The sequence below is a fragment of the Humulus lupulus genome, chromosome 6, assembly GCF_963169125.1.
Source record: "Humulus lupulus chromosome 6, drHumLupu1.1, whole genome shotgun sequence".
In the NCBI taxonomy this organism is placed as follows: domain Eukaryota; kingdom Viridiplantae; phylum Streptophyta; class Magnoliopsida; order Rosales; family Cannabaceae; genus Humulus; species Humulus lupulus.
In genome coordinates this window covers 162082157-162108430 of record NC_084798.1, presented here as the reverse complement: position 1 = coordinate 162108430, position 26274 = coordinate 162082157, and the positions used below count along the sequence as shown (strand labels likewise).

The 26274-nt window shown below is 34.4% G+C and overlaps 1 protein-coding gene and 2 non-coding genes across 3 annotated transcripts; 2 read left to right on the top strand and 1 right to left on the bottom strand.

Moving 5' to 3' along the window:
- Nucleotides 1-7944: 7944 nt before the first annotated feature.
- LOC133787299 (small nucleolar RNA R71) lies at nt 7945-8051 on the top strand. The gene has a single exon (XR_009872328.1). It is a non-coding gene; the product is annotated as a small nucleolar RNA R71 (small nucleolar RNA).
- A 15592-nt stretch (nt 8052-23643) lies between these two features.
- Nucleotides 23644-23750, bottom strand: LOC133787280 (small nucleolar RNA R71). The gene has a single exon (XR_009872310.1). It is a non-coding gene; the product is annotated as a small nucleolar RNA R71 (small nucleolar RNA).
- Nucleotides 23751-24336: 586 nt separating this feature from the next.
- LOC133785625 (uncharacterized) lies at nt 24337-25587 on the top strand. Its single transcript, XM_062224844.1, has 3 exons — nt 24337-24705; nt 24847-25292; nt 25362-25587. Exons 1-3 carry the CDS (start codon nt 24337-24339, stop codon nt 25585-25587), a joined length of 1041 nt encoding a protein of 346 aa, XP_062080828.1.
- Nucleotides 25588-26274: the final 687 nt, after the last annotated feature.

Genomic DNA, 26274 nt, shown 5'->3' with positions numbered 1-26274 from the left:
ATCAACCATAACAAAATTAAGGTAAAAACTAGGAGGCACAAGTGCCATCAACTTAAACATAAGATAGAGGACTAGGAGGCACAAGTGCCATCAACTAGCTAGGAGGCAAAATTGCCATCAACTAGTAATTTGCGGAAATTAAATAAAATAAAAATTACAACAATATAAATAAAGAAAATTACAACAAATGTCAAGAGGCACAAGTGCCATCAATTAACAAAGATATAAAAGAAATAAAATTACAACAAAATTATAACAAAATTAGGAGGCACAAGTGCCATCGACTATAAAAATTAAAAGGATAGATAGGAGGCACAAGTGCCGTCAACTAAAAAAACAATAAATATAAATATAAGTATATATTTTTTTTTATGGGTGGTTAAACCGTCCCAAATTTCTTTTTATCTTTTTTTTTTTTTAGATTTTATAGATATATATTTTTTTAGTTTTTTTTTTTTTAAGTGTAAAAAAATTAAAATAACTAGTAGAAGAATTCACTAACCTTGAGATAAATTCGTTTCTTTTCTCTTGCAACTCCCCGGCAACGGCGCCAAAAACTTGATGGACCCTAAACGGGTATGTTTAAAAATTTATATATCGCAAGCGCACGAATCGTCCATATAGAATAGTGATCGTAAGCAAGGATGTCGAACCCAAAGGAGTTATCTAAAATCGAAAATGAAACTATTTTAAATCAAAAGTAATAAATTCTAACCTAGTTCCAAAGATTGATAAGTTTTAATAGTATGAACATAAAATGAAATATTGAAAAATAAAGCTTTTTAAGATAATGAAAATAAACCAATAATGAGTTGAAAATAAGTATTAAAAGAAAAGATTATTAAGATACTAGAATCCACAAAATGTAAGTTTAATAATATTTATTAGTATATTGATTCCCAAGTTTTAGTGATAGTTAAAATAATTTAAACTATCATTTTCCAAAAATATTTATAATTTTAAGCACAATTTTCTTATAAAAAGATAGGATTTTTCTTCACTTTTCAAAATTATAATTTCAAAGCATTTAGTGTAAATCAATCTAATGAAATAACAAATAAATCAATGAACATTATTTATAAGGCAAAACATAATATTTTTGTTCTAAGCATGGATGTGTACAATTTAATGACACATCTTACACAAAGAATATTATGTTTATGCACTAATGAAGAACAAAGTGTAAAAATGTTCTAACAATCTAAAATACAAGATATTTAAGATGAAAGAAATATATGAAGAAGAAAAATCCATAGACTTTGTTGCATTACAAGGGAAATCAACATACAACATAAATATTACCTAGTTACAAGTTGCTTCATCATGATCTTAATAATCTTATGAAAAAGATTAGAAGCACATAACTAGAATAGAAATTACAAAATAAATGACATACATACTTGCAAAATGCTCTTGAAAAACCCAAATGGAAGAGAGAATGGTAGAGAGAAAATGAGAGAAAAAGATGGTAACCAAAAAATTAAGCACCCCAAATGGTCTTGAAAACCCTTATTTATAGCCAAAATGACATTATTAAAATAATCAATTTAAATTAAGTAAATTGATTAAATTAATAATAATATGGTAAATAGGAGTAAATTGTAGGAGTGATGATGATTTTGGGGTAAAAGTGTGTAGACAAAAGGGTAAAAAGGTGGCATTTTGAGTATAGGGGACAAATGGTACACTTAGGAAATATAGGCTCAAAAAGTGGCATGCATAGCTGTGTTGGAACTGGGCTGCTTTGGGTGCCAGGCGGCTGGGTATGCTGCTGGGCCGTACGGTTAGTGGGCTGGTGAAGGCAAGGCCCAAGGTGGCTTCTGGCTTGCCGAAGGAATGAAGCTGATTGCTTCATCAAGAGGCTGTGACAGGTGGCGTTGGAGGCATATATGCTGAAGGAGGAAGGCGTGGACTTCATGGCTGGGAGGAGAAATGCTGAGAGAAAGGGAGTTGGGCCAGGCGTGGGCCTGGATGTGAGGCCCAATCCGTGGGCTTGAAGGAGATGAAGGCTGCTGGGCTCTAGCGTGGGCCTGGAGTTGGGCTGGCTATGGCATATTTCAAAAATGCTATTTTCTCTTCATAAATGCCACTTTTGTTTTCTTTTCTCTTCTTTCTTTCAAGCATGCAATATAATTCCTACAAGATAAAAATAAATTAAATAACAATAAAATATTTTCAATTATAAATAAATCATATTAATTATTTGAAAATATTGATTATAACTTAATTTAATAAAGCATTTAAGTTCAAAAGAATTACATTTTTAACTTCTAACTTAACCATGCAAATTTCATATAATTAAATTACAACATATTATAATATAATAACTATAAAAACGTACAAATATATATAAAATCAAAATAAGCTCAATAAATTCAAAATTACTTTAAAATTTAATAAATCAATTAAAAACTCAAGAATTAAGCAACAATTAGCACATAAAATGTGGTAAAATAACTCTATTTTGTAGAGTTATCACACCCCCAAACTTAAAGTTTTGCTAGTCCTCAAGCAAAAGAAAAATTAAAATACACATATAAATTTTTTTTTTATTTTTTATTTTTTTATTGGTGATATAAAAATGATTTTCTCAAAAATTGTACAATGAAAATAAATCTCAGAAATTATTATGAATAAAAGTTAAGCTTATGTAATTAATTAAATTGTCAATTTTGCTTTTAGAAAATAGGTTTTCATTAAAATTATTTTTCACTTAAACTTATAGGAAATAAGGGTGTTTATGAAAAATGTAATTTTTGTTACAAGCAAAATTGACCTTATAATTAAAAACAAAGCTTAAAAATTATTCATATTTTTAAGAGAATTAATTTCAAACTCAATTAGAATTTTTATCATTGAAAATGAAAAATATCACCAAAATTTTTTTTTAAAACATTTTTTTTTTTTTGAATTTTTATGAAAATGAACAAATTAACAAAAAACAACACAAAGCGAAAACATAATAAATCATACTCCTTAATGATAATAACCATATAAACTTGATACCCCCAAACTTAATTTAAGCATTGTCCTCAATGTGTCAAAATATAAATATAAATTAAAATTGACAAGAGTGTAAGGTTTAGAATGGTCGTACCTCGATATTGTGCATTGCGAAGAGAGAACAAGATACAACTAACAAAAATTAAATCACACATAAAACAACAATACAAATAAAACACAAGTTATCAAGATCACATAGGAATTTAAAGAGCATGGTAAACAGGGTCCTCAAGGAGTATCTCATCCACTTCATCAGATTTTAATTCTAAAAATGGTTTTAATTTTTGTCCATTAACTTTAAATATATCACCATTTTTAGGATTTTCAATTTCAATAGCTCCATGTGGAAAAACAATACGAACAATGTAAGGACCGGACCACCTAGAGCGTAACTTTCCCGGGAATAAATGCAAACGAGAGTTGTATAAAAGGACTTTCTGACCTGGATAAAAATCTTTTCTCAAAATATTTTTATCATGGTAAAATTTCATGCGATCCTTATACTTTTTTGAATAGTCATATGCATCATTCCTAATTTCGTCTAGTTCATTTAGTTGAAGTTTTCGTTTCTCACCTGCCTTGTCTAAAGAAAAGTTTAACTGCTTAATTGCCCAAAAGGCTCTATGTTCTAACTCAACAGGTAAGTGGCACGCCTTCCCATACACAAGTCTGTAGGGTGACATGCCAATGGGTGTTTTGTACGCGGTACGATACGCCCATAATGCATCAGTGAGTCTTAAGGACCAATCTTTCCTAGTTGGATTCACAGTTTTTTCTAAAATGTGCTTAACTTCCCTATTAGACACTTCAACTTGACCACTAGTTTGTGGGTGATATGGTGTTGAGACTTTATGTGTAATGCCATATTGTTTCATCAAATGTTCAAATGGCCTATTACAAAAGTGTGTACCGTTATCACTAATTATAGCACGTGGTGAACCAAAACGGGAAAATATATTTTCTTTTAAAAACCGAAGCACAACTTTGTGGTCATTAGTGTGGCATGCAATAGCTTCAACCCATTTAGACACATAATCAACTCCAACAAGTATATAAAGATTACCAAAAGAGTTAGGAAATGGTCCCATAAAATCAATGCCCCAAACATCAAATATGTCAATAATAAGAATAGGATTTAAAGGCATCATGTTTCTTTTAGTTAAACTTCCTAACTTTTGGCAACGTTCACAAGCTTTACAATAAACATATGTATCATGAAAGATAGTAGGCCAATAAAAACCACATTGTAAAACTTTAGCAGCTGTTTTCTTACCACTAAAATGTCCTCCACATGCATGATCATGACAAAAAGATATGATTTTAGATTGATCACAGTTTGGAATGCATCTTCTAATTATTTGATCAGGGCAGTATTTAAACAAGTAAGGATCATCCCAAATAAAGTTTTTCACCTCAGAATAAAATTTAGATTTATCATGCTTAGACCAATGAGATGGTATTTCTTTAGTGACCAAATAATTAACAATATCAGCATACCAAGGCAATGAAGAAATATACATCAATTGTTCATCAGGAAAAGTTTCAGTGATAGGAGTAGAATCATGTATAGTTTCAACAACTAGTCTAGATAAATGATCAGCAACAACATTTTCAGATCCTTTTTTATCACGTATTTCTAAGTCGAATTCTTGTAAAAGCAGGATCCAACGGATCAAACGAGACTTAGCATCTTTTTTCGATAAGAGATATTTTAATGCAGCATGATCAGAATAAACAATAATTTTAGATCCTAACAAATAAGATCTAAATTTCTCCAATGCAAAAACAACAGCAAGCAATTCTTTTTCGGTTGTGGAATAATTTAATTGAGCATCATTCAAAGTTTTGCTAGCATAGTAAATTACATGAGGTATTTTTTCAAGTCTTTGTCCTAAGACAGCACCTATAGCATAATCAGAAGCATCACACATTATTTCAAAAGGTATTTTCCAATCAGGAGGTCGAATAATGGGTGCAGTAGTCAACAAATTTTTTAATTTTTCAAAGGCCACATGGCAATTATTATCAAAGAAAAAAGCATTTTCTTTTCCAAGTAAATGGCATAAAGGCCGAGAAATTTTGCTAAAGTCTTTTATAAATCTTCTATAAAAACCGGCATGGCCTAAGAATGATCTAATTTCTTTCACAGTTTTAGGTGGGGGAAGTTTTGAAATAAGGTCAACTTTAGCTTTATCAACTTCTATTCCATCAGATGAGATTACATGACCTAAAACAATTCCTTTTTTAACCATAAAATGACATTTTTCCCAGTTAAGCACAAGGTTTTTCTCTTTGCAACGAATTAACACAAGTGAAAGATGATGCAGACATTCATCAAAGGAAGAACCAAACACAGAAAAATCATCCATAAATACTTCAAGAAATCTTTCAACCATGTCAGAAAAAATCGAAATCATACATCTTTGAAAAGTCGCAGGTGCATTACATAATCCAAAGGGCATGCGACGATATGCAAAAGTTCCAAAAGGGCATGTAAAAGTAGTCTTTTCTTGATCTTCTGGGGCAATGGGGATTTGGTTATATCCCGAATACCCATCAAGAAAACAATAATATGCATGGCCAGCTAATCGTTCAAGCATTTGATCAATAAAAGGTAATGGAAAATGATCTTTTCTAGTAACATTATTCAACTTTCTATAATCTATGCACACTCTCCACCCCGTTTGTATTCTAGTAGGGATTAATTCATTTTTCTCATTTTCAACAACTGTGATCCCAGACTTCTTAGGCACAACTTGAACTGGACTAACCCATTGACTATCAGAAATAGGGTAAATGATACCTACGTCTAACAATTTTATGACCTCTTCTCTAACTACTTCTTTCATATTTGGATTTAATCTTCTTTGACATTCCCGAGAGGTTTTAGCATTCTCTTCTAGATGGATTCTATGCATACATATGGATGGGCTAATTCCTTTAATGTCTCCAATGGTCCAACCTATGGCTTCTTTATGTTTTCTAAGGACATCTAACAACTTATCTTCTTGTTCTTTATCTAAAGCGGAGGCTATGATAACAGGTAAAGTTTCAGATTCTCCTATAAAAGCATATTTTAAATTTTCTGGTAAAGGTTTAAGGTCTAACTTTGGAGACTCAGAAATTGATTGAACATGACCTAAGGGTGAAAAATGTTCAACTTTGGTTTCATTTAAGGGTATAGACTCTAGCAAAGCATTCACATCATCATTAAAGTCATCAATATGCAAGTTCATACCAAAGTATTTTTCACAAAAATCAAGTAAGTCATTTCCATCATCTTCACAAATACTATCTATCATGTTAACTTCATGCACTTCTTCACACTCAACAGATTTAACCACATTAAATACATTCAATTCAACAGTCATATTTCCAAAAGATAATTTCAAAACACCATTACGACAATTTATGATTGCATTAGATGTAGCTAAGAATGGTCTACCTAAAATGATAGGAATTTGAGCATGCATATTTTCCACAGGTTGAGTATCAAGAACAATGAAGTCAACAGGAAAATAAAATTTATCAACTTTTATCAAAACATCCTCTATAATGCCTCTAGGAATTTTCACATAACGATCGGCTAATTGAAGAGTTATAGAGGTAGGTTTTAGCTCACCAAGACCAAGTTGCTTATAAACAGAATAAGGCAACAAATTCACACTAGCACCCAAATCAAGTAAAGCTTTGTTAATAAAATGATCACCAATAATGCATGAAATTGTGGGACACCTAGGATCTTTATATTTAACAAGACTTTTATATTGGATAATGGAACTAGCTTGTTCAGTTAAAAACGCCTTTTTAGGAACATTAGTGTTTCTCTTAACAGTACAAAGATCCTTTAAAAATTTGGAATAGGCAGGAATTTGTTTAATGGCATCTAAGAAAGGGATGTTGATACTAACTTGTTTAAAAACTTCTAAGATGTCATTATATTGGCCACCTTTTTTAATTGGAAGTAATCTTTGTGGGAATGGGGCTTTTGGAATGAAAGGATGGATTGGAATTTCTTTGTTTGAAAAGTCATTGGCATTAGAACTAGAAGACTGACTCTTTTCTTTTTCTTTTTCGTTTTCAACCTCAGGTATGTAATCGGGTTTGACAATTTTCTTTCCAGACCTAAGAGTTGAAATTGATTTGACTTCTCCATTATGACTAGACTTTCCTATCTCATATTGACCTTTTGGATTAGGGATAGGTTGACTAGGGAATGTTCCTTTCTCTCTATCAGCTAAAGCAGTGGCGAGTTGTCCTACTTGTGTCTCGAGTTTGGTAATAGATTGAGATTGATTTTGTAGGATTTGTTGGGTGGATTGCATAAATTGTTGTAAAGTATCTTCTAAGGAAGGTTTTCTTTGTTGCGGATATGGTTGATTTTGTGGGGCATGAGCTTGGTTTTGTGTGTTGTATTGGTGCCCTTGATTCATTTGGGGTTGGTTTTGTCTCCATGAAAAGTTCGGATGGTTTCTCCAATTTGGATTGTAGGTGGATGAAAATGGGCTATCATTTGGTTTCCCATAAGAATGAAGAGCATTGGCCTCCTCAGAAAAGGCTTCTTGGTAGGAAGGGCATGATTGGGCATTATGGCAAGGACTAGAACATATAGAACAAACAACTTTTCTAGGTTGAATTGGAGAGTTTATAGTTTGGCTTATGGCTAAAGCTTCTACTTTTCTCGCTAATTTGTCTAAGGATGTTCTTAAGTCTAATTCTTCTTTTACTTCATACCTTCCTCCTCTTTTTGGTGAATTAGTTGACCTAGACCTAGGATCAAAATAATTCCATTGTTGTGAATTGACAGATAAATCTTCAAGGGCGTCCCACGCCTCTTGTCCTTGAAATTTTAAAAATTTTCCAGTATGCATAGATTGAATCATTTGACGATTAGAGGGAGTCAAACCATCATAAAAATATTTTACAAGTCTCCATTTTTCAAAACCATGATGAGGACATTTTAATAATAAATCTTTAAATCTTTCCCAACATTCATAAAACTCTTCATTATCTTTTTGAAAAAACTCGGAGATTTCTCTCCTTAGACTATCAGTTTTAGACATAGGAAAAAATTTCAGTAAGAATTTATTATAAAGTTGATCCCATGTAGTTATAGACCCCGTGGGAAGGGAATTTAACCAAGCTTTTGATTTGTCTTTTAATGAAAAAGGGAACAATCTTAGTTTGACCGACTCATCAGAAAAATTTTGAAATTTAAATGTTGAGCAAATTTCTAAGAAATCTTTGACATGCATGTAAGGATCCTCTCTATCTAACCCATAAAAAGATGGCAATAATTGAATGATTGCGGGTTTAAGCTCAAAATGAGTAGCAGAAGTAGTAGGTAAAACAATGCATGACGGAGCATTAGATGAAATAGGTGCAAAATATTCAAGCAAAGTTTTTTCAGGCACAACATTTTCATCAAGAGGATTAGCAATAGGTTCCATGATGCTCAAATTTTTACTAACACTTTCAATTTCAAACAAAGATAAACGTCTTTTTACTAATCGTTTTTTAGAGTTACGTTCCCAATGATGCATACAATTTTTCACAAACAAGGCAACAAGGATAATCTCAGACAAGCAATTTTCTGATGTGGAAGATCAGTTAAAACCGCAACCACAGAGCATACTTAGAATTTTTAGAGATTTCACAACAATATAATTCTTATGGTTTACTTGTCCCCAGGCCTATTTGATTCCACTTACTCGCGCACTACTAACAACTCCCCGAGGTTAATTAGTAGAGGCGGATGGGAATTTTGGTCAAATTTCCTTTAAGCAAGAATTGCTTATGGTGAAAGGACAAGATTTAGGTTTCTTTTTTTTTTTTTTTTTTCAAGTATTTTTCACAATATTACACTAAAATATTAAAGAAGACAAAGAAAAATAAGGAAAAAATTAAATAAGACTAAAATTTAGACAAGAGTAGGGAGGCATAGCATGCCATCAACCATAACAAAATTAAGGTAAAAACTAGGAGGCACAAGTGCCATCAACTTAAACATAAGATAGAGGACTAGGAGGCACAAGTGCCATCAACTAGCTAGGAGGCAAAATTGCCATCAACTAGTAATTTGCGGAAATTAAATAAAATAAAAATTACAACAATATAAATAAAGAAAATTACAACAAATGTCAAGAGGCACAAGTGCCATCAATTAACAAAGATATAAAAGAAATAAAATTACAACAAAATTATAACAAAATTAGGAGGCACAAGTGCCATCGACTATAAAAATTAAAAGGATAGATAGGAGGCACAAGTGCCGTCAACTAAAAAAACAATAAATATAAATATAAGTATATATTTTTTTTTATGGGTGGTTAAACCGTCCCAAATTTCTTTTTATCTTTTTTTTTTTTTAGATTTTATAGATATATATTTTTTTAGTTTTTTTTTTTTTTTAAGTGTAAAAAAATTAAAATAACTAGTAGAAGAATTCACTAACCTTGAGATAAATTCGTTTCTTTTCTCTTGCAACTCCCCGGCAACGGCGCCAAAAACTTGATGGACCCTAAACGGGTATGTTTAAAAATTTATATATCGCAAGCGCACGAATCGTCCATATAGAATAGTGATCGTAAGCAAGGATGTCGAACCCAAAGGAGTTATCTAAAATCGAAAATGAAACTATTTTAAATCAAAAGTAATAAATTCTAACCTAGTTCCAAAGATTGATAAGTTTTAATAGTATGAACATAAAATGAAATATTGAAAAATAAAGCTTTTTAAGATAATGAAAATAAACCAATAATGAGTTGAAAATAAGTATTAAAAGAAAAGATTATTAAGATACTAGAATCCACAAAATGTAAGTTTAATAATATTTATTAGTATATTGATTCCCAAGTTTTAGTGATAGTTAAAATAATTTAAACTATCATTTTCCAAAAATATTTATAATTTTAAGCACAATTTTCTTATAAAAAGATAGGATTTTTCTTCACTTTTCAAAATTATAATTTCAAAGCATTTAGTGTAAATCAATCTAATGAAATAACAAATAAATCAATGAACATTATTTATAAGGCAAAACATAATATTTTTGTTCTAAGCATGGATGTGTACAATTTAATGACACATCTTACACAAAGAATATTATGTTTATGCACTAATGAAGAACAAAGTGTAAAAATGTTCTAACAATCTAAAATACAAGATATTTAAGATGAAAGAAATATATGAAGAAGAAAAATCCATAGACTTTGTTGCATTACAAGGGAAATCAACATACAACATAAATATTACCTAGTTACAAGTTGCTTCATCATGATCTTAATAATCTTATGAAAAAGATTAGAAGCACATAACTAGAATAGAAATTACAAAATAAATGACATACATACTTGCAAAATGCTCTTGAAAAACCCAAATGGAAGAGAGAATGGTAGAGAGAAAATGAGAGAAAAAGATGGTAACCAAAAAATTAAGCACCCCAAATGGTCTTGAAAACCCTTATTTATAGCCAAAATGACATTATTAAAATAATCAATTTAAATTAAGTAAATTGATTAAATTAATAATAATATGGTAAATAGGAGTAAATTGTAGGAGTGATGATGATTTTGGGGTAAAAGTGTGTAGACAAAAGGGTAAAAAGGTGGCATTTTGAGTATAGGGGACAAATGGTACACTTAGGAAATATAGGCTCAAAAAGTGGCATGCATAGCTGTGTTGGAACTGGGCTGCTTTGGGTGCCAGGCGGCTGGGTATGCTGCTGGGCCGTACGGTTAGTGGGCTGGTGAAGGCAAGGCCCAAGGTGGCTTCTGGCTTGCCGAAGGAATGAAGCTGATTGCTTCATCAAGAGGCTGTGACAGGTGGCGTTGGAGGCATATATGCTGAAGGAGGAAGGCGTGGACTTCATGGCTGGGAGGAGAAATGCTGAGAGAAAGGGAGTTGGGCCAGGCGTGGGCCTGGATGTGAGGCCCAATCCGTGGGCTTGAAGGAGATGAAGGCTGCTGGGCTCTAGCGTGGGCCTGGAGTTGGGCTGGCTATGGCATATTTCAAAAATGCTATTTTCTCTTCATAAATGCCACTTTTGTTTTCTTTTCTCTTCTTTCTTTCAAGCATGCAATATAATTCCTACAAGATAAAAATAAATTAAATAACAATAAAATATTTTCAATTATAAATAAATCATATTAATTATTTGAAAATATTGATTATAACTTAATTTAATAAAGCATTTAAGTTCAAAAGAATTACATTTTTAACTTCTAACTTAACCATGCAAATTTCATATAATTAAATTACAACATATTATAATATAATAACTATAAAAACGTACAAATATATATAAAATCAAAATAAGCTCAATAAATTCAAAATTACTTTAAAATTTAATAAATCAATTAAAAACTCAAGAATTAAGCAACAATTAGCACATAAAATGTGGTAAAATAACTCTATTTTGTAGAGTTATCAGGAAGCGATTGGGGAAGTTGAGGACCTAACATTTGTATCTGACAGGCATGCAAGTATTACACATGCCTTGGAAACTATTTTCCTCGATGCCTATCACGGTGCTTTCTACCACCACATTAGTATGAATGTGGTTGCTAAATTCAAGACTGATCATTGTCATGTGTTGATGTATAATGAGGCATATGCTTTTAGGAAATCCGAGTTCCACGCTAACTTCAAAAAAATCAAATCAAAAGACTTAGCTATTGATCAATACCTAGAATGCATGGGTTTTGATAAGTGGTCCCATGCTTACTTTCCTGGAAATAGGTATGTCATTGTGAATTGTATTTTAATTTACGAAATCTTCTATATGTACATTACTATTAAATGTTAGTTTTCCTGGATACTAGGTATAATATAATGACAAGCAATTACGCTGAAAGTTTCAACAATAAGACTCGGGACGCTAGGAGCTTTCCGATAACTACATTCATCGAATTTATTCGCTTCACACTGCAGTCTTGATTCTGCGATAGGAGAGAAACTATCGAGAAGACAACTACAACTCTTGCACCGATCTATGAGAAAGATTTGGTGGATATGGTTGAGAAAGCTCGATTCTTGATCCCTTATGCAATAGGGAGGCATGAGTTCCATGTGTTAGATGGTGAGCTGAATGGTGAAGTCGACCTCCTAAATAAGACATGCACATGTGGCGTGTTTTAGCTTATTGGTATCCCATGTGTTCATGCACTATCTGGATCCCTTAAGCGAGGGGTGAACTTTTATTCGCTGTGTTCAGATTACTATAAAATTGAGACATGGAGGTCCTCTTACACAGAATCTATATATCCTACTGGTAACGAGGAAGAGTGGATTGTTCCACATGACATTATGACAATAAAAGTGAGAACACCTGTGCAAAAAAACCCGGTTGGTCGTCCAAAGAAGAAACAAGGTAGGCCTAAGAAGAAACGACATCCTTCCAATGGAGAGAAAGTGATTGTAGAACGCAAGTGCAGCATATGTGGAGGTCTAGGCCATAATAGGGGAACTTGTAAAGTTCGTGTTTGAAATTTATGGCATCGATGTTAAAAAATTTATTTGGGTACTAATGATCTTTGTTAATCTTTTTATTTGTGTATTAATAGACTTTGTTAATCTTTTTATTTGTGTATTAATGGATTTTGTTAATCGAAATGACATTGTTTATATACAAAACTAAGGATAAATATACTATTGTGTACCATTAAATTGCCATCGAAATGACATTGTTTATATACAAAACTAAGGAGAAATCAAAATAAATGTTCTAACATATAGAAAAAGTCAAGGGTACACATTCTCATAAAAAATGTCGATGCATAATTTATCCCTGAAGTACTAAATGTGGTCCTCGATGGCATATGATAAGGGAATGTCTCCAAGAATAAACTCCAAGTGTTTGATGGTGAATACGCTGCAATGTCCGCTGAAACCAAGAAATCGCATTTGTGAGTGTATTGAAAATTAAAGGAGAACAGTGTGATGAAAATCTGAAGTTAGTATGTCTAAATACCTGGTTCTAGACTGTGGGACAATATTAGTGGACATGCACCGCCAATCAAAGTTTGGAACGGTGATCTTCGGTCTAGCTATTTTCAACCTGGGGTTTCCTTTAAACATACCAGAAGGATCGAGTAAAGATGGAAGCATCCTAGTCCAAGGCTCGATCAACTCAGACAACTTATTATGGCTAAAGTTGGAATGATCTGAGTCAAATACAGTGATCATCCAATCAGTGAAATTTATTTCGCAAAGGACCCAATGACGATTTTCCAAGCACCAGTGGAAGTAGACCTCGTCGCAATCACCCCAAGGCTTCTTGTATCTTTTAGCATCTCCTTTCACAAAATTACGAATGTCCTCATCCCATTGGTAAGTCCTGCTTTTGTTCTTGAAGTCCTCATATCTAGCAAGAATATACTATGCAAATGATGAATCAAGTACGGTGGCTTTCACGGGGTACGTCCTCGGCAACTCAAAAAGACGTCTCCGTATAAGATAATTCACAGCATCGAGATGCTGCAAATAAATAGAGTATCGTTAAGGAAGAGTGGATTGTTAAAATGAGATAAATGTTCTAACAAATATAAAGGACTTATAGTTTCTGCCAACCATTCTTTTGCTACCTTCAACTTCAAGAACCAAACAGGGTCCCATCACAACATTCCAACTTCCTTGGTCTGCTGTTGTCATTCTCACTGAGTACCCATCGGTTAAAAGTTGTCAACATATCTTGATCCAACACCTTTAAAGGAAGGATCGTAACTGGGTCCTTGAACTTTGGTTTCTTGGCTGTTGGAGTATAGTCCTCGTACCTTACTGGTCTCTGTCTAGTGCGCTTACTTGTAACGAAAGCAATTAGTATCTAATCTCTTTAAAACATGTAAAAACTCATGGATTAGTCGTACCTAAGACCATTTGCACTGGCTGAGAAGGTGTGGCTTCTCCAACAGGAAGCTTGTAACATGTGGGGAGAATGTCATACTCTACATCCTCTGCTGGAGTAGGTGCAAGAGTAGGTGTAAGAGTAGGTTTACCACCAAGTGTTTCCAGCTTCTCTAATATGACTTCTTGATTCTTAAGGACAATACCTAGAGTGGCCTTAACCTCGTCCACTACACCTGATAGTTTGGCCATCTCACCCAACACAACCTCATAAGCCCCAAGAGCAGGAGCAGAAGTAGGTTCTGCACTAGTATCTGGAGCAGTCTCTATCGGGGCATCCTCCACAAATATGCCAGCCTCCATGGCTATCTCAGCCACCGCAACAACCTTTGCCTCAGGATCGTAAGGTCTTCCATCCTCTGGTGCAGGCTGGATCATATCCTATAGCATCGCATACCTAGGAGCATCCCCCTCTGTCCGCTGAAATATGGTATCGAAGAAGTCTCGCTCATTTGGTTGAGGCCTTATGATAGAAATGCACGACAACTGTAATGGAAACAAAACAAGCAAATTAGAAACGACATAAGTTGATTAGTATAATTCAAAAGTTCTTGAATTATTTAAATTTAATATAACTTACATGTCTCCTCGCAAGTACATCCTTCAAATGCAAATGCTTCGGCTGGCCTGTGCTCTCCCACTGTAGCATCCTAGGGAACTTGAATCCATAAGGCTTGGCGTATTCCTTATGTAAATCAAGAATCGTCTCATATGCCCAATATTGCAAGGCTGGTGGATACCCCTTGCAGGTGTACTTTGCCTCCACCTGAACACCCTTAGAAGACTCCACCTCAGTGAGCTTCTTTGCCTTCTTACCAGGTATTGTAGCACCAATTGCTTTCATATCTCTATTGAATTGTTTCACAGTTGTCTTGAATGAAAGGGATCCCCACGGATACTTCTCAACATAATCTAAATCCTCGGCCATCAACAATGAATCTCGTCAAATAGCATTGTCGTTCTCAGCGGCCAATAGTATCCCCTCCACAAAGTAAACCAAACCGAGCTTGTACAAATAATCAAGTACATCGCACATACTAAGAGCTTATTCCAACATATTAAACCTAATGTCTTTCTCGGGCTCCACACTGAAATATGTATCAACTAGGTAGGAGGAAGTAAAGTGAGGTTGAATGTCAACAGCAGACCAGTGATAATGGCAAACTCGTGCACCCCAAACTTACATAAGTTTGGGCCCAACAAGAAGTGCACCTCATCGCCACGCAGAGACTTGACCTTTCGCAAAAGCAGTGTGTGCACCAATGCCCTAGAGAACAAAAAGGCAGGGGTTGTGAAGAATGGTCCAAAAACAGACTCATTCACCCTCCCCAACTATCCATGCTCCTCAAACCTTTTATTCAATTTTGTTAACCTCCCAGAACCCCTATAGGTCATACGACCGACATAATGATCCTCTATAGGGATCTCAAGCGGTGGGATATGTTTGGGTGGAATCTAAAAAATATCCAAAAAAAAGAGAATTAGTTGAATTTACAAAAAATACTCAGTCTGTTGTTGTCATCGATGTTCCATCGAAATGTTATCGATATACCATCAAATTCCATCGATATGCCATTGATATACCATCAAAATGCCATCGATATACCATTGAAATGCCATCGATATACCATCAAAATTCCATCGATATACCATCGAAATGTCATCGATATACAACTGACTAAGCCATCCTCGAACCAGCATTGAAATACTATCGATATACCATCAAAACTGATTTTACAAATAAACAAAAAAACTATCGATGTGCCATCGAAATAGAATTGAAATACTATCGATATACCATCAAAATAGCATCGATGGAGCATTGAATATTTTTCGAGTAGATAACATATAAAAGCCATCGACATCGCATCGACATAGCATCGAATAAACATCGGTGCATCACCATCAAATTAATGTGCTAGAACAACCATCGAAATGGCATCGAAATAACGTCGACATAACATCGAAATTAATAAATTTACCAAAATATAACTAAAACCAAGAAAGCATCGAAATACCATCGAACTATAATCAAAATTGCATCGAAGTCAGCATCGACATATCATCGATTTTATACAAAAAAATAAAAACCATGCAAGCATCGAAATGACATCGATTGCGCATTGATGGACTATCGTCTTCATTTACTGGTCCATCGAAATACTATCGATGGAGCATCGATTGCACATCGATGAAATACTTTTCAATAATTTAAAAATCTGCACATGCACTGTATGTCATCGAATTGCCATCGATGAAGCATCGAAATGGCATCGATGTGGAATTGAATGAACATCGACCCACAAAATTTTTGCGGAATTTAAACATAATCTTCCAAAATGATGCACATAGAATCAAACCCATTTTAAGCTACATTTTTGCAAAATAAAGATTAAAAATCAAACCCATTTCATCAATTTTATACATTACGATTCAAATTTTTTTTTAAAAAAACCCCAAAAACTAACTTACCGTTGTTGGAGATGGAGAAGAAGGTGGCGACGACGGTTGTGACGAGAGAGAGAGCTTCACCTGAGAGAGATGGTGAGAATTTGAGGGGTCTGAGAGGTTGAGAGAAAATTCTACTGAGAGAGAAATGAGAGAATTCGGCTGGGATGAGAGTGTTTAATGCTAGGGGTGTTTTTTATCCAAAAAATTAGAAATGACATTTGTTTGGGAGAGTAAGTTATGTTGGAATTTAAAAAAAATTAAGTATGTTATAGGACATATAGTGTAAAACTTCCCATTTAAAGTGGGCCATCTCATTTGACAGCTAGAAGTCAAGATTTTTTTTTCTTTTTTCACATCGATGTCTTCCTTTGACTCAGTTCAATCTTACTCTATTCTATCTATCTGCTATTACCCATGATTGCTCGGAGGCTATGCTAGAGGTGGGCCACCGTCTCCGTCTGCCGCTGCCTTTCTCCTTCCGTATTTGAAGGTGGTCCGTCCATGGTGGTGAAGGGTTTGTGACTGTGAAGGAGTAGATGATTCTCAAGCTTGCCTACAGTTTTGTCAAAAGCAAAAAGTGCTTACTTGGAATATCTAAGTAAAAAAAAACAATATTCTACCATACAATTATTTGTCAATAACTTCCTACGATGGAATCAATGAAAAAAATAACTTTACTTTAGCATTCAAAATCATCTACTGATACATTAAATATATATATATACATATACACCCTTTCTCTTTGTCTCATGCCTTCATCCTTTTTTTTATTGTCTTTTTCTTTTCTTTTCCCTCGAGCTTGCCTGTAGATCTAAATGGTGCTCAAACTCTTAGAAAGTTCTGAACATGAGGTATAAGTGCATGACTTGTGATTTTGGGTTGGGTTTGTGTGAGTATATATACATTATTATTTATGTGTATGTAATTATATATATATATATTGATCGAGATCTAGATAACCTTTTGAAGTAAGTATCATTAATACATAATTTGGGCATGCTTGAGTTTTATTAATTGTGTAGAGATGAGAAATACTTTATTTGTGCCAAAAAATGATAATTACTAGAATAAAAAGGTCTGAATATATGTGTAAGTAACGAGAGTGAAAGGAATGTGTATTTGCATTATGACTAACTTAAAAATAATTCACGAGAGTGAGTGATGGGCTTCTCTGTTTTTCACAAATAAGAGTCAAAAATATCTTTTTTGTTGGTAGGCATATATATAAATATATATATATATATATATATATATATATACATTGGTGACGTTGGTTTGGATTCTAGAGTGTACATATATGTAATACATTTTGTTGCTATTGTTATAGATTTTTTTTAACCACATATACGTGTAGTGAAATAATAATTAAACTGATGAAATATTAGATTTTTATTTTTTATGATATTTATTACAAAATAGAATATTTTTTGGGTACCAAAGATGATGGTACCCCATATCAAAAATAAGAAACTTTGGATCTAGATATATATATTACTGGTTTGGCCTATATATATGGATATAGCTTGATTGTATATATGGATAGAATATAATGTTATTATAGGCATGTATATGGATTTACATATATATAGATTGATTATATATTTATATATGTGTTGTAAATACACAAAACAAAACTCACACAATCTCATTGATCAAATCAAAATTATATACGAAATGAATAGATTATGTATATATGAATATAAATATAATAAAGGAGGGAGACCTTTTCTAAGTTTTGAATGTGAGAGGATGAGATGGGGATAAGAGGCCTCTTGGCGATGCTCTATAAGTGGTGGAGAGAACGTGAGCAACGTGGGGTAGAGTCAATTCTGCATGGCACCGACGGTAGTAGCTCGGCAGATTTTGTTTGCTATTTATATTTTAAGTAATGTAACTAATAGTATATATATGATATATATATATTAATTATTTACAAAAACGTGAGTCTCCCTCTTCTTCGATGTGAATTTCGTAGCACCACCGAGAGACTCAGTTTCTCCTCCATCAACAACCAAGCCACCAACGACACAAATCCACAGTCACCATGACTCTAACATTCGTTCGGTGAGAGCCACCACCCCTTGGCCTTTCCACTTTGATGAGCACCATTGTGCATGCAACCACACAGTTTGATGAACAACTTCTCGTCACTCGGTATCAGCTTGAATCCGTGGTAGGCCCGGGAGCTCTGGAGAGACTGAACCAGAGTATCGGCCAACAAAGCATCACCTTACCTATGCAATTGGGTCGAAGATTTATCCGTTGTCTTTGCTGTGTTGAAGTGCTTGTCGTCCCGTCTTAAGACTTTTTGCTAAATACACCTGAGAACAAAGAATTATATATTAATATAATTGGAAATAGATTAAAACAAAAAATATATAATACATGCATATCCAATGTACAAAATAACACCTAATGCTTTCAACCAATTACAACCCAAAAAAAAACAGTCGCACATATGCGACCCTTTCGTACACCCACACCAAAGCCATACCCTATATATATAAATTATGTTTTAAAATGATAATTAAATTTATATATTTTTTTATATTAGTATTTAAAAAAAAAATTAGTAAAAAGATACTGCAAAAAAATATAAAAGATTAATCAATTCCTAGTTATAAGAAGGATAAATTATAAAATTAAACTACAGGGATTTAACGTAAATTCTCAAAATTTTAAAAATGACACGGAATTGAGAACATTAATTTCAAATTATTCTAAAAAAAATTGTGATGAAGTTCAAAAGGCATACAAATTAAAAAGTCTTTATAAACCTCACCTCAATGCAATTACATTGATAAAATGTGGAATTTAATCAAGATCATTAAACAATGTTTGGTTAGAGGAATTTTAAAATTGATACTATTACAGTAGAGATAATATTTTTTTCTATGATTCTTTTTAAAGAATCAATTGTAAAATAAAAATAAAAGTTTAATAAATTGTTTACTTGTGTGCATTGAAATATACATTTCTTTATCTCTTGACAATAAAGTAATCATACAATGATTACAAAACATAAATATTTGTAAATGCAAATTTTTAGTTTAGTCTTATTATTGATGCGATTTTTCGCTAACATGGGATTAAGAAACTCGATTAGAGAGATTAAGCTTGTTAATAAACCGGAAATGTACACTCACAAGATTTTAATGTGGTTCCACCTAGTCCACGAGTCATTCTTATTCTTGCTTAGAAACTCTTGAAGAGATTGTTTATGACAATTTCTGCAGAGTTTTGGCATACAAGATGTCGGTCCCTTTTACTGCCAATTCCCCTTATATTTGTAGGGAATTGTGACAGACAATATTGGGTAACTGTACTATAAATGGTGACATACAGGATTGGGTGATCAGTGGATGTTTTATGCACTCAAATATTGATTTTTATCCTTAGAATAGTTTGTTTTTCCTTAATTTTTGTGTAGATGTGATGAGTTTTATTTAAGTGTGCAGGAATTGAGCTATAAGGTGTTTCGAATATTATTTTGGGTGTTCAAGTCAGAGAAGGATGTGTTACGTCACTTCCGAGAGGCAAGAAGTTGCTGAAATTCATGAAAAGTTAAAACCTAGAAAAGTCCAGGTGACACGTTGCTCGGGATATGGTGACACGTCGCCTGTTATGCCACAAAAATAGGAAAACATTTTTTTCCACGCGTTTTCCACTTGAATGAAAAAGTAGGATGACTAAGGAGATTTCTGGAGATTTCCACCACAACACATATATAAAAGAAAAGAAACACATTTAGAAGGGAGAGACTCATTGGAAAAGGATCTAAGAAGTGAGTAAAGCAATATCAACGGAGTTCTTTAGCGTTCTTTGTTTTTCATCTTTATTTCTTTGTTCTTTATAGATAATTACAATATATTTGGGATTATAAACCACATCATGTGTGGCTAATTTTCTTATTTTGTTAGGGTGTAGATGGATCTCTTGACATGATTTTATTTCTATGATTTAATGCAAAGTCTATTTGTAACGCCCTGGTTACTCCAAGACCGTTACTGTGGACCTTAAACATTACTTAACTCGCTAAACGAGTCATTTGGTTATAAACGTGCATCTAGGTGTATTTAATAGGCCAGGTGAAAAACCTCGATCAAAAGGAATTGATATATTTTATTTAAAACATTAAACTATAAATGGGCCCATTGAAAATGTTTACAAAGTTATTTACAAACCAAAATGGTCATTACAATATAAAAATTACAACCCGCCGACCTAAGCGGCAAAAATAGGGTTAACCCCTAGTTCCTCTGAGAAATACCTTGGCCGTGATGGTCAAGCGGCCGCATATGTACACATCGCCACCTATGCTCTCCACTCAAGGCTGTGTGAGCTTTTCTTTTCCTTTACTTGCACCACATAGCACCCATGAGCTAAGGCTCAGTAAGAAAACTTATTACTGCATGTATGTAATATCAATAAATGATTCTGGTAATCATTCTAGGGCTTGCATCCCTAATCAGACAGGTGACAAATAAGTCACACTTTGGGGCTCTGCACCCTAATCAAATAGGTGACTAATGAGTCACACTCTGGCGCTCCGCAGCCTAATCAAATAGGTTACTAATAAGTCATACTCTGAATAGTTGAGTAATAAGTCTATCTATGGGGATCCGCTCCCTAAACCATGTGACATTTCAATCACCTGAGACTTTTGGCCCTTGCTCTACGTAACTAGCATTTAGACTAGACAAGCGCTTTTAGTTTTCTTCGACCTTGGTGGTCGGTCAAGCATTTAATGCTTATGTTGATTAGATCGAATCATTTCAGCCTGTGTTAAACACATTAATGTCGTTCTTGACTCTTAAGACAATACCATACGACCAGTGCTCAGTATCACTTCTGAACTACTTCACGATCAATACTAAACACCATTGTCTTTCCCTGACTAATAAGTCAGTGACCTACACAGATAAGCAAAGTTGTTATGCATTTACTATGCAATCAATGTCCATATATAGAGCACTCAACATGCTTCATCAATAACCATGCAAGTCACATACTAGGTGCCGTTTTCTTACCTCTGGTTCGAGCGTGAAATAATAAAAGAACGACCTTTGAGAACGATCGCTCCTTAAGTCCCTTAGCGGTCAGCTAGTCATAACCAAATATGAAATCCCATTAATAAAAATAAATAATAAAAGGTTCATGGTCTAAACCCCGCTCCCGAGGCTGTTGAGTCTAGTTTTTGTCATGTTTAAGTGATATTTTAAGTAGCCTTTTATCTCATTTTTCTTTCATTTAGTGCGGTTTTATGCTTTGTTTGGTTGTCTTTGTTAATATCAAGAAGAATTGAGTACTTGGAGGAAAATGTCAAAGAAAGGGAAGAAATAACCAAGTTTTTCAACATATTTCAAGAAAGGATGAATCTCAACATGATTTGGAAGTGTTGGTGAATTTTTGGGATAAAATCTTGAAAATTTGAGAAATTCCTTAAGAGCCACGGCATGAGCAAAATAGAGCTGCGGCTAGCTGGTGAAACAGAACCATTGTTTTGAAGGAGAAACACGAGCCGCAGCATGGATAGAGAGGGCCGAGGCATAGATGGGCATCAACCTAGAAATCGTCGACATGGGCCGCGGCATGGCTGACTAGGGCTGTGGCATGGAGAGAACAATTCGCCCAGGAATTTAGACACGGGCCGCGGCATGGTGCATGTAGAGCCGCGGCCCGCCTCTTTCAAAAATTGAATCCTAGGTTTTTATAAGGCAAAAAAGAGAGAAGAAAGGGGAAGTACAGATTTGGGAGTGGTTTTTGCTTGAAGGCTGAAGGCTTGGAGATTTCAATCGACATGTTTTTCTTCTACTTCTGATGTTATCTTTAATTTTCGTTGTGATTAGTATTATAATTATGAACTAATTTTCTATTTAGGATTTTTAATTGAATCACTTGAATCCCTATTATGAACTAATGCAATTTCAATTTTCTTCTTCTTCAATCTTCTTCAATTCCATATAACATGTTCTTATAGATTGATTATTGATTGGCCATCTATAGTCGTATATATATATATATATGTTTTTAAATCAAAATCTGAGAAGTGAGATTTGAATCTGCTGTGGTTATATTGGACATAATTCTAATTTGGAACGAAAGTATCCATATTAATTGTGTAACTGTTTATTAAGTTGTCAAGATTAATGATGCCTTTGTGGTTCAATTTACCATAGGAATATAGGAAATTGTCACCTAGGTTGAGTTTATAATTCATAGTATGATTATAGGCTGCTGTATCAACTTGTTAATTGAATTAGGCAAAAAGAAGAAGAACTCAGTACTTTGCATTAGGGAATGATAGGGAGGATAGTTGATGAGATTAAACATCCTAATTATTTCTTCAGTGGTTAAATCAAAGGTTTTACTATTAGTTGTTATCCATTTAATTTTCAATTATTGATTCTGAACTTTATAGTTTCTTTTGCTGTGTCTACAAAAATCAAGAATTTTAATTGATCAAATAGAAAGAGAAATTAATTGACTGGTAATTGATAATTCAGTCCTTGAGGACGATACTTTGTTTCTTTACCAAATTATTACAAATTGCGACTGTGTGCACTTGCATAGCTTAAAAAATATCGCAACAAGTTTTTGGCGCCGTTGCCGGGGACTGAAAATAATTATCAATATCAGTTTGATTAATTTTTATTCTAATTTGATTCTAATTTCTATTGTTTCTAATCTGTTTAGTTGCTTAATTTTTCTATCTCAGGTGAACTGTGTTATATGCGTAGCAGAAGAGGAGCAGACAATCTTGTTCCTTTGAATCCTGAGATTGAAAAATCTTGCAAGCAAAACAGAAAGAACAAGAGGGAGGCCCAGAAATCTGTGAAGATGGCACAGAATGATGGGGATGGCAGGAATCTTTTAATTCCTGGAATTGCACAAGGGGGTCAGGCTCAGAACAATGCTGAGAGGAGCCTGAGAGACTATGTACTGCCCACTCTGACGGGAGTACAAAACAGTATACGCCCACCAGCTGTAGAGGCTAACAACTTTGAGATTAAGCTAGCTATTCTACAAATGGTGCAATCCTCTGTTCAATTTAATGGGTTGCCTTCTGAAGATCCTCACACCCATTTGTCTAATTTTCTGGAGTTGTGTGGAACTTTCAGATACAATGGGGTGAGTGATGACGCTATTAAACATAGGCTTTTCCCATTTTCTCTGAGGGATAGAGCTAAAAGTTGGCTGAATTCTTTGCAACCGAACTCTATATTTACCTGGCAAGATCTGGCTCAGAAGCTTTTATTAAAATTCTTCCCTCCTTCCAAAGCTGCTAAATTGAGGGGAGAAATCAATAATTTTTTCCAGGATGATGGAGAATCATTGTATGAAGCTTGGGAACGATTCAAGGAACTATTGAGAAGATGTCCTCATCATGGCATTGAACAGTGGATGTTAGTGCAGAATTTTTATAATGGTTTATGTCCTACTACTAGAACCATTATTGATGCTGCAGCAGGTGGCACTTTTATGAGCAAGAGTGCAACTGGTGCTTATGAGCTGCTGGAGGACATGGCCACAAATAATCATCAGTGGTCAGAGGAAAGATCATCGGGGGTCAGAAAGGTAGCTGGGGTGCATGAGCTGGATGCCATTACTGCTTTAACAGCTCATGTAGCTACACTCACTAAACAATTACAACATAGCACTGTATCTGCTAATGCGGTTCAAATGGCAGCTAGGTGTGAAATTTGTGGTGGTCCTCACTCTTTTGATCAGTGTCCTACCAGTATTAATAATAACATTCCGATGGATCAAGCTCAGGTTCAAGCGATGGGAAACTTTCAGAGGCCAGTAAATAATCCATTCGCCAATACTTACAATCCTGGGTGGCGAAATCATCCTAATTTTTCTTGGAGGAATAATCAGGGCCAGCAACCTCAGTTTCAGGGTCAATTTCAGAATAATATACCTCAGCCACCAATGCATCAAGCCTCTTCATCACAACAGCCTAGGCCTCAACAATCAATGAATCAAGCTCCACCTGAAAGGCTTAATGAATTGCAAGCTGCATTCTTGACCCTCACCAACACTCAAACTCAGTTTATGACAGAGACTAGATCTTCTATCAGAAACCTAGAAACACAAGTAGGGCAGTTGACTAATATGCTTAATAACAGACCGCATGGAAATTTTCCTAGTAATATTGAAGTCAACCCTAAGGAGCAAGTTCAGGCAATTACTCTGAGGAGTGGGAAGCAAACTGAGCATCCTAGATCTCCACAGGCAGTGGTTCAGGATGGAGAGATGGGTGAACAGTCTGATCCAGAAAAGGTTACTGAAGACCACCAGCTTTCAGAAAAGAGTCCGCCAGTTGTTAATGAGCAGCCAGTTCGAGTTCCATATCCTCAGAGGCTTAGAAAGACTACACTGGATAAACAGTTTTCTAAGTTTTTAGAGGTGTTTAAAAAGCTGCACATAATCATCCCTTTTGCTGAGGCCTTAGAGCAGATGCCCAGCTATGTGAAATTCATGAAGGAGATTCTATCCAAGAAAAGGAAGATGGAGGATTATGAGACGGTGGCGCTCACTGAAGAGTGTAGTGCCATTCTGCAAAGAAAGCTTCCTCAGAAACTGAGAGATCCTGGGAGTTTCACAATACCCTGCACTATTGGGAATTTTGAGAGTATGAATGCTTTATGTGATTTGGGGGCGAGCATTAATCTAATGCTGCTTTCTGTGTTCAGAAGATTGAAGCTTGGGGAAGCAAGACCTACAACAGTGACTCTTCAGTTGGCAGACATATCAATAGCACATCCTCGTGGTATTATTGAAGATGTTTTGGTAAAAGTGGACAAGTTCATCTTCCCAGCAGACTTTATTGTACTTGATATGGAGGAGGATGCCAACGCCCCAATCATTCTTGGAAGACCATTCTTAGCCACAGGACGAGCTTTAATCGACGTACAAAAGGGGGAGTTAAGGTTGCGAGTCCGAAATGAGGAAATAAGTTTTAATGTTTTTGCAGCAACTGAAATTCCTACCTGTTGTAGAGTTGATGTGGTGAATGATTGTCAAGATTCAATTGGTAAAAAGAAGAAGAAGACCAAAGAACGATTTCGAACAGTTCGACGTCGTATGAAAAGATTATTGTGTGGCAAGTTTGAAGGTTTCGATGACATTGGGGATAATTTCAATATTCTCAACAGTGGAAGGGAATTCTCCTCGTATGACACGATGGCTCTCAAGGATGCAAGGGGTGGACTTGACCCAAGTTAAAGGTGTAGAGAGTTCAACGTCCGGCTAAATGACGTTAACGACAGCGCTTGTAGGAGGCACCCTATCTTTTATGTATTATTTTTTCTTACTTTTGCACTTGTAAACAATGGATATTTGGTTTATTTTTGGACTTTTAGAATCGTGAAAAACATGACAAAAATTAAAAATTAAAAATTAAAAAATTACTTCACTCCTCCGCCTCAGTTCAATCCATACAACCCGCCACCTCCACCTCCGCCATACTGACGTGGCATGCTTTTTGAGGTAAGTCTTCTTTCCTTACTCTTCATGTCACATTGGGGACAATGTGCAATTTAAATTTGGGGGAGGGACTTATCAGTTATTATGTTTATCTTTGTTCTGTTAATTTTAGTTTGCCAATACTTTGTTTATAATATCATTTGTCATCAATTTGTGAGATAGTAATTGTGTGCATAACCGTGTGCTTGGTTGATTACTCTTGGGATTTAGTTTAAATGTTTTGTTGGAAATTTGAATATTTTCTGTAAATTGGGACAATTAGTATGTTATATATGTTTTACTTGGGTATGAGGAATGAATGGTGGAATTTGATAGAACTTGCATTACTTGTCTTTTGAGACGAAATCCTTGATGACATGTGTTTTGGAATATGATATAGGCAATCTTTTGGAATGTTTGGGCCTTTCAAGCTTACCCTTATCATTA